The sequence below is a fragment of the Vespula pensylvanica genome, chromosome 3 (assembly GCF_014466175.1).
Source record: "Vespula pensylvanica isolate Volc-1 chromosome 3, ASM1446617v1, whole genome shotgun sequence".
Taxonomy (NCBI): domain Eukaryota; kingdom Metazoa; phylum Arthropoda; class Insecta; order Hymenoptera; family Vespidae; genus Vespula; species Vespula pensylvanica.
In genome coordinates this window covers 8,402,479-8,412,488 of record NC_057687.1, presented here as the reverse complement: position 1 = coordinate 8,412,488, position 10,010 = coordinate 8,402,479, and the positions used below count along the sequence as shown (strand labels likewise).

The following is a 10,010-nucleotide window of genomic DNA, read 5'->3' as shown; positions in this document are numbered from 1 at the left end:
TTTTTTATTTACGAATGAAAAAATTGAGATTTTGAATTTTATTAAATTTCTTTTCATGTCCAATTAATCGTTGCTCTTTTTTTTAAATTGTTCAACGATTCTTTCTGCCTCTCTTGTTCTTTCTTTCGTAAAATGTTTATTTACTTGTTATATCTTTTTTCTGGCTTCTATTAACAATTTTTTTCATATGGTATTGATAAAATTATCATAATCATTTCATTAAAATCCAATACTATGTGTTATAGTGTCTATAATATCTAGTGACTACAATATTTCCATCACGTTTAGGTTCGACTATATTTTAGTAACAGGGCTTCATTTATAACACGGCTCATGTGCACTTACTATAATAAATTTCATTTCTCTTCCTCTCTCTTTCTCTCTCTCTGTCTGTCTGTCTCTCTCTCTCTCTCTCTCTCTCTCTCTCTCTGTCTCTCTCTCTGTCTCTCTCTCTCTCTCTCTGTCTCTCTCTCTCTCTCTCTCTCTCTCTCTCTCTCTCTCTCTCTCTCTCTATCTCTCTCTCTCTCCCTCTCTTTCTTTCTCTCTGTCTCTCATTGAGATCTTTAGAAATTTCTCTTACACCAGTCACCATTTATACGCATTCTTCCGTCAGACAATGAAAAGAGCTTCTCTTATAATATTTTATGGATCGTCTTTTACCTATAAAGGCTATCATGAGTAAAATTTCATTTCAGGATGATAAGAAATGTGAAAGGAAATGTGCACAAAATTTAATAACCATTTACTTTATTATTTGCAATCATTATAACTATCAATATCTACAATTTTCGTCTAATATTGAATAAATAATACAATAATAATAATAATAATAATAATAATAATAATAATAATAATAATAATAATTTTCTATTGGCTGTATCTTCCCCATTAATGAGAAAAATATCACAATGGTACGATAGATCAATCTGACTTTTTTAAATAATTTCTAAACGCTATAAAATATTTATCATTTAAATTAAATGTAATATCGATTAGTCAGGGACGCCATTAAAAAAAGAAAAAAAAGAAAAAAGAAAAAATAATAAAAGAATAAAATAAAATAAAAAAAGATACGATTAGTCAGGGACGCTATATAAAAAAAAAAAAAAAAAAAAAAATGAAATAGAATAAAATAAAATAAAAAGAAGATTCGAAGGACGCGTGCGATGCGTGTTGTACTTAACTATTATATTATAAGATATCCCTACGTGCTCTTTGGTAAATGTCAGCTCATAGTAACCTTGTATAATTTCCTATTATGATATTTCTCCAGTCGGAAATGCTCGGAAATGAAAGTGTCGACGGTAGGAATATTTAAGACACCGGGATACGTCTACTTCCCTTCGAAAGTCTCTTTCTCTCTCTCTCTCTCTCTCTCTCTCTCTCTCTCTCTCTCTTTCTCTCTTTCTCTCTCTCTCTCTTTCTCTCTCTCTCTCTTTTTCTCTGTTTCTCTCTCTCTCTCTGTCTATCTATCTATCTATCTTTCTATCTCTGTCTCTTTTTCTTTCTTTCTTTCTTTGTTTCTCTCTTTCCACAGCCATTTTCATTCTAAATCCGAACATACGCAATATCTACATTTACAAATACATTGGTGTTGGTGACTGTGGGTGGTCGTGTGTAGGTGGAAGTGTGGGTGGGCATAGATGTATGTGTATTTCTCTCTCTCTCTCTCTCTCTCTCTCTCTCTCTCTCTCTCTCTCTCTCTCTCTCTTTCTCGATTTCTTTTTTTTCTTTTTCTTTCTCTCTTTTTCTTTCTCTCACTCTCTCTCTCTCTTTCTTCCTGTATGTGCGCGTGGGCAAGTAGATTTGAAAAAGTATTATTATATTTTCATTACCATCTACGATTGAATATACATACATATACGATTACAAAGTTACCTAATCGGAAATAGAAAAGTTAACTCGTGCGTTAATATTCTTTTATTAATTTTTGTTCCTTTCTTTTTCTTTTTCTTTTTTAAGTCCTTTTACACGTCGTGGATTACTTATACATTCGTTATGATTTGAAAAATATCTTCCTTAATTTAATGGAAACATCAATTTTTCTTATATAATATCAATTTATTTCTCTATTCGATGATATCTTCTAATTTATATGTTTGCAATCTTATTTCTTGAAGAAAATTAGCACAAGATTTTGAAAATTTATATTTTATCGTCTTCAATCTTTAGTCTCGTTTCGATAAATTCTAATACGTGTACATATGTTAAATTAATAAATTTTTAGTATCGTTACATGTACGTATATAATAAAAATATATATATAAAAATATATATATGTATATATATACATATGAAAAAACAGCACGAACACTACGGACAAGTCAATATTACACTTAAAGGGTTGCTTCTTTTTCTTTTTTGTTCCTTTCAGTTGGTTTTTTTTTCTTTCTGTTTTCTTTTATTGTTCTTTTTGTTTCCTTTTCTCTTCTTCTTATTGTTTTTCTTCCTCCTTTTTACGTCTACTTTTTCTACTTCCTTCAAGATATCCTCGAAATTACAAAAAACTTTTCCTCACGAAAGTTTTCCCAAGAAAAGGAAGGAATTCAAAAAATATCCCCGGCGAATGTCTACAACCATATGCGAAAATCGCGAAAAATTCAAGTCTCCTTGAAGCAAGATATTACTACCTTAGAAAGGTATCGCGAAACAAGATGAAAATTCGTCGATATTGTACGTATGAAGTTATTAAAATTCATTAAATAATTTTTGACTTGGATATATAAAATTTTTTACCGAAGAATTCTTTTTCTTTACGAGCACTTTGTATCTCGATTTTGGTGTTCAAATTAAAAAAAAAAAAAAAAAAGGAAAAAAAAAAAGTTCGATATTCAATAAGATTCAAAATGAATTCAAAATTAAAAAAAAAAGAAAGCGTGAACAAGGGAGAGGAAATCGGGATAAAAAAGATTAAACGAGTAAGAACAGATACAAAATAAATTGACAAATAAGTTCACTTTATACATACATATATATATATATATAAAATATATATATAAAAAAAAAATAAAACAAGAAAAAAGTAAATAAGACGAAACGTGACAATTGTATTTCGATAAACTTCGCAGTGATACATACGAACATACACACCTACGTATAATATATACTACGATAAAAAGTTCATCACACACGTACACATACATATATAAATATATATATATATATATACATATTTACTATGTCGAAAGGTTCATAAGATACAAAATACGCATATGTAGGAATGTATGTAATGCGGTGAAAAATTCAAAGACACGTAGAAATACCTATGTATGTTTGTTTGTATGTGTGTGTGTGCATATATGTATATATATATATGCATGTATGTACATATATAGAGGAGAAGTTATTTTTCTTCCGTGTTCTCCTCGAACTACGATGAGAAAATCGTAGAAGAAGCAATTTTTGCTCGGTAGTAAGCCGAACGAATGGAGAAGGAATTTATAAATCGTGGTCCGTCAACGGCACAGCTCTTTTCTACCCGCATACAATTTCGACTTTCATATAGAATCGCGACTTTCCACTGCTAGCAGAGACCAAACTTTCTTTTCTGAAAAGCTTGCGTATATTTTCGTGCGTGTACTGTAGGAACTGTTACTTTTGCCGATAAACTTGAAAATAAGAAAAGCTTTCTTTCTTTTTTTCTTTTACTTTACCGTTATTTTAGTCGTTCCTCTGTTTCTACACTGTTGATAACTTTTATTCTCATTTTTCTATTTTTTGTTTTTGTTTCTTTTCCTTTTTACTTTTTTTTTTTATTTACCGTATTTCTTTGATTTTTCTACTTCTTAATTTTGCTCTTTCTCTCTCTCTCTCTCTCTCTCTCTCTCTCTCTCTCTCTCTCTCTCTCTCTCTCTCTCTCTCTCTCTCTCTCTATCTCTCTCTCTCTCGCTATTTTACGTTTGTTTTTTCTTTTACCTTTTTCTTTTTTTTTTCTTTTTCATTGAAAGTTTCGCACGATAGCAAGCGGAAGCTGCACGCGAAGCAGTCCATGAAAAATGAAAAAGTCTCGACCGTAGTTGATTTACCGGACGCGTATTGGAAAATCGTTAAATCTCGCCTTCTTTCCTAACGAGAAAATCATCCTATAACTCTCTTATCGACGAGATGCAAGGTGATCGCTAAATAAACTCTTTATCGAAGGAAACAAATAAAGTAAAGTATCCCGAACGATCGAGAGCGTTGAAAATACATTTTCCACCGCACGTTATAATACATCCATACACACGTACATATATGTGCAATAAAATTTTAAAGATGTATATGTATAAAATGTCTGTCTGTCTGTGTGTGTGTGTGTGTGTGTGTGTGTGTATGAATGAAATACATTTTTAAAAAGTTCGTTCGTGGATTTCGAAAAAGCTACAAGAAGGTCAAATTTACCGAGAAAACGACGATATCGGCCGTTACTTGAAATCAGATATCTGAAAAGTTTCGATAGGTTAAAAATGTTCGACTCAATCTCTCTCTCTCTCTCTCTCTCTCTCTCTCTCTCTCTCTCTCTCTCTCTCTCTCTCTCTCTCTCTCTCTCTCTCTCTCTTTCCCTCTCTCTCTTTCACCATCTCTTCCACATCTCGAGCTTAAACTCAAAATTTCGATCATCTTCGAGGATCGACGATCTTGATCCTTGGCTTTAAACGAGACACGATTTCCTTTGTGCCGTATCGCGGATAAGAAAAACGTGCGAGGACCAATATCTCAAACAATATTGCGGGGCCAGAAACGTTGATCGAATGTGGGATAAAGAAAGATTACCTATATAGCTTTGATATACGATGGGGATGAAAATTGAATGGAGAGAAAACCGAGATACACATACACTCAAACGCACACGCTGATGTGATTTTCTTTCGAGAATGGACTTTCTTGACTAACAATAAGTAGATCTACGAAAAACTCTTTTTTCTCGTTCGTTCATTTATCGTTCACTTAAGTCGTGAAATCGGAAAGCTCATTTCTGTTGCTCGTTCTTTATTTTCGAACGATTCAAAAAATCATGTATAAATAGGCTTGTTCGGAATATAAACATATCTATACATACCGAGTATATCGGTTATTGCGCAAAAAAGCCTGATGTTTTGACACTTTTCGACACATAAACTTAAAAACATGATCAACTTGCATTCAAAGAGGAATTCTATCGATAAAAAGTAATCTATTATTAGCTGCTCATAATAGAGATATCTACTTTATCAACAGTTGGGTAAAACAAGATTAGGTTACTAGTCGATAAAATAAGAATTTGCATTATCAACGGATGTTAAAAAATGAATTCATTTTACCATTAATCGATAAAACAGATATTTACAATTTTTTAACTTATTTTGACCGACGAAACAAAGTCTATTATCATGAATTCATCTCGATCATTTTTTTGCTGATAGTTATTTAACGTTCTCCAACAAAAATCTGAATTTTCGAAACAACGTCCGATAAATATCTACAGTATAATGCATGCTACCTACGAATGTTATGTTACCTACGAAGATAAAGCATCAATCTGTAAGTAAATAGTTCGACGTGACCATACCGACGAAGTTTAAATAGCTAAATCTTTCGTTCCACAGGAGGGAAGCACAAGATCGAACTATCAAACGCTACCCTTCGCGTAAACTGGGAAATGTGGGTGGGGAGGTTAATCGACGACGATCGTCGATGGAAAGTGGGGGTGGTGATTGTAATAGTCGGTGGTAGTGGTAGTAGTGGTAGCGGTGGTGGTGGTGGTGGTGAAGGTGGCGTCGAGAGCTCCCTATGACGTCATATCTCTGGACTGTGGAAACAACATCTCGAAAGGATGGAAGCTCGTCGAGAGGCACGCCGTGTTCCTTCTTTCTATTCTCGAGGACGTGATAACGGGCGTGTTAAGTGGTAACCGTGGACGTTTGGTCAGACATACGAGTTTCACTCACGACGTTATTGTCGTCGACAACGACGACGACGAAGACAACGATAACGAAATAGACGACGAGAATCAACGAGTCCGTAGGAAGTGACTGTTAAAAAAGACAAAAAAAAAGGGAGAAAAAATAAAAATTAAAAAAAAATAAATAAAGGAAAAAAATGGCTCGTCTTTTTGTCACGTTCGTCTGATATCGATAATCGTCGTTGTTGTTAGCCACTCATTCACTCACTCATTCACTCGGCTAACAACCGGCTCGACTCCGTCGTCGCGAAGGAGCCATCGAGGACAAGCAACAAGCGTTCTCGAGCGGCGCGCGAGACCGGGCATCGATTTAGCCGGGAAAACATGACACTGAGAGACCGACGTCTAAGCTATCGCTTTTCTACGGAACGCCGTCCTTCTTCTGGACGTACGATAACGTGCGAAAACCAGCTAGACGGTACGGGTAAGTCGACCGTAAAAATGGATTTTCATACTCAATTTAACTCGCACGCACGATCGACGCTTTTACACGATGCACCCTCCCTTTCTCTTTCTTTCTTTCTCTCTCTCTCTCTCTCTCTCTCTCTCTCTCTCTTTCTCTTTCTCTTTCTTTTTCTTTTTCTATCTCTTTCGGTTATATGCAAGTTTTCTTTTCTCTTTCTCTCTTTGTCTCTCTCTCTCTCTCTCTCTCTCTCTCTCTTTGTCTCTCTCCCTTCCTCCCTGTCTTTTCTTTCCTACACATTTTACTATCTACTATTTTTTTTTATTTTCTTATTTTTTACGTCTCAACATATTTGATCGCGAACAAGACGTCACGGAAAATATGAAAAAAAAAAAAAATTTGTCGGGACGAAGCTCTTCAATCAAACATATATCTCTATCCTGCTTTCTAGCGAACTACGTAGTATACACACACACACACACACACATATATATATATATGGATATATATATATATATATACATATATAGCTATGAGAAAATCCACATATTCCTGATCACACGCACTCACGCGACCGAGATAGAATCTTCGATTTGATTTACCCAGCTCTCCATGACTGAAAATGCTACGCCTATTATCCAGTTCCTACATCGTCGACTTTCGTCGTTCAATCGCGTTTACTAAAATTATGAAATATTCATATCAAAAAAATCGATTTGTTGGAAGCTCGATCAATAAGGGATTATCGATCGATAGAAAATAACCAATCCCATAATCCTTATTTTCAAATCTTTCAATCAGTACAATCGTAATTTTCATCGTTTCACAAAATTTCCTTTTTTTACTCGAATTTCGATGAGTGAAACTCGATATTTTTTTTTCTTTTTTTTTTTCTTATTATAATTTAATATAATTAAAAGAAAGAAAGAGAGAAAGAAAGAAAGAAAGAAAGAAAGAAAGAAAGAAAGAAATGTTTGAACGAGTTGGCTTACGTCATTCGTAATTTCTCTCAATACACAACTATATATAATAACGTTGTGTATGCATATGCGTTCGAGGAGTTCTAAACGACGACGAGAAACGACGCACACACAACGCCCACTCTCAACCCCACCCCAATCTACCCTAACCCACCCTAACCCACCTCAATCCATTCCACCCCCCGTTTTCCATATGAATTTGCATGCTCTCGTAATCCGCTCGACTGGCCTTTCTCTCAAAGCTTCCCCTAGCCGCTTATATCATACATAACATATAACTCACGAGCGTAATTACTATTAACGATATTATCATTGCAAAAGATGTACATAGGAAAGCGAGGGACACGGCACGCCTGTAGATACCGATATGCCGGACTAGAGCATGAAATGGACGGACAGCAAGTAGTACGCTAGAGAGAAGAGAATGATAATTATTAATAATTATAATTAAAATTCAAATTATAATTATAATTCTAAAAGAAAAGTTTCGAAGGAGAAAGAAGAGAAAAGATTTAAAAAATTACATAGGAAGTAAATGGAGCAGTGAAAAGAGAGGGTAAATTAGTTGCGTTCGATAGAAAGAGAGAGAGAGAGAGAGAGAGAGATAAAAAGAGAATAAAAGTTAGAGTGAGAGTGAAAGAGAGAAAAGAAAATTGTTGAACTATGAGATAAGAATGATATTGAAAAAATTGTAAGAAAAAAAAAAGAGAAAAAGAGAGAGAGAGAGAGAGAGAGAGAGAGAGAGAGGTGGGGAGAGAGAGTGAAAGAGTGTTGAATGTTGATGTTAGAAAATTGTTGAAAAAAGAGAGGGACAAAGAGTGAGAGTGAGAAAGAAAGAAATTGCTGAATGTATCAAAGTAACGAAGATATTGGAAAGAGAATAAAGAAAGTTAAAGAAAGTTAAAGAAAGACATAGAATAAGAGAGAAAGAAAAGAAAATTGTCGAATTTATTAAAGTAAGAAAGATATTGAAAAGAGAATAAAGAGAGTTAGAGAGGGAGAAAAGAGGGGAAAGAAAGAAAGAGAGAGAATGAGCCACGCTCAACAACATGTGCTTGCGAGCGCCATAGTCCTCGCTCTGATAGTGGTTTTTGGCATTCACGTCTTCCTCTTTCCCATGTACACCTCCAGTCCGGCGTCCAGGCATACGAAAATATCGTCATACGAGCAAGCATTATGTCGGACCAATTTAAAAAGTGTCCGAGTACCACCAGAATGGAGGAACCCTTGTCCAAAATATGGAATCGTCACAGCTGTTCAAGGTGGTCGACTCGGTAATCAAATTTGGGAATACGCTTCGGTATGGGCAACTGCTAGGAGGACTGGTCTAGAACCGTTTATGCCTCGTTGCATATTAAAAACACTCGAGGAACATTTCGAGAACCTCAGTATACCACCTTTGAGTTATATCGGAAGATGTACTCTCGACGTTGGCCAAGTGGTCAATTCACTTGGTCAATGGAACAGTACAGAACAAAACATCATCATACCGAGGTATTCTATCGTTCTTATTTAATCTTTAATATTGTGGTTTGTAGCTAGTAAAGTAAAATGTACCATGTAAAAATTTCATTGAGGATATCGATTGTGGTTGATTTTGTTATTGTTAGAGATAGATATGTATCTATATAATTTATTAAATGATATTGGGATTAAATTGTACGTGAGATATTGAATTGTATCAATATTTTGTTAATTAATTAATCGATATTATGAAATATTCATGCCAACCGTATATATATATATATATACGTGTGTGTGTGTGTGTATATATCTTGGCATGTATATGATATAGGTATATGTATATATATCTTAGCAAGTAATTACGATGTAAGAAATAATGTATAAGATAATGTATGTTTGTAAAGTAGAATATATTATTATTAAATTATTAAATTATGTTGTAGAAGATAGCGTATAATATAATAGTATATTATCTTGACAGGCACGCAGCATACTGGTCTTTGATTCTTGTCTGGCTGGACGATGTACGTCGTGAATTTACATTCAAACCAAGCTTAAGAGCAAACGCCGAAACGGTACTACGTGATGTCGCAGAAACATTCAATCTGTCTCAGCCAACTTACGTGAGCGTACATGTTAGAAGGACAGATTACGTCGATTATCTATGGCAAAAACTAAAAGTTAGACCAGCACCAATCAGTTATTACTTCGCAGCTATGGACTATTTCGTTGGTAAATATGATAAGGTCGTATTCATTGTTACAAGCGACAATATAGACTGGTGCAAACACAATCTACGTAGCAAACGTCACAAAATGAGTTTCGTCTCAGAAGCCGATGGTAGAGGACCAGGTAAGGATCTTGCAGTCTTGTCCATATGTAATCACAGTATCATAGACTACGGCACGTACGGCTCGTTTGGAGCTATTTTAGCCGCTGGTGAAACAGTCGTCTACAACGTAACGACGTACTTTTCTACCTTGATCGCTGAGGTTTTACCCAAGTGGAGGATAATGAGTTGAAGCAAAGAAAATAGATAGATCGTGAAAGAAAAGGATACAACAGATTGATTGATTGATTGATTGGTTGCTTGGTTGGTTGATTGATTGATTGATTGATTGATTGATTGATTGATTGATTGATTCATTGATTGACTGGTAGGTACAGAGAATGTAGAGTAAATAATTTCTAATATGAAATTACAAGGAAAAAGAAAGAAAGAAGAATTAAAAAGAAGAAAAAA

The 10,010-nt window shown here is 34.5% G+C and overlaps 1 protein-coding gene and 1 long non-coding RNA gene across 2 annotated transcripts in view; both read left to right on the top strand.

Moving 5' to 3' along the window:
• The window catches only part of LOC122627887, a 16,375-nt gene extending 8,479 nt beyond the window's left edge, over positions 1–7,896 (top strand). The window contains exons 2-3 of the long non-coding RNA XR_006326945.1: positions 5,565–6,344; positions 7,625–7,896. This is a non-coding gene — a long non-coding RNA (uncharacterized LOC122627887). The remainder of the gene's footprint in view (positions 1–5,564; positions 6,345–7,624) is intronic.
• Positions 7,897–8,037: 141 nt separating this feature from the next.
• On the top strand, positions 8,038–9,915 carry LOC122627880 (galactoside 2-alpha-L-fucosyltransferase Sec1-like). The gene is made up of 2 exons (XM_043809490.1): positions 8,038–8,797; positions 9,249–9,915. The coding sequence occupies exons 1-2, from the start codon at positions 8,334–8,336 to the stop codon at positions 9,787–9,789; spliced, it is 1,005 nt and encodes a 334-aa protein (XP_043665425.1). The 5' UTR covers positions 8,038–8,333; the 3' UTR covers positions 9,790–9,915.
• The last annotated feature ends 95 nt before the right edge of the window (positions 9,916–10,010 follow it).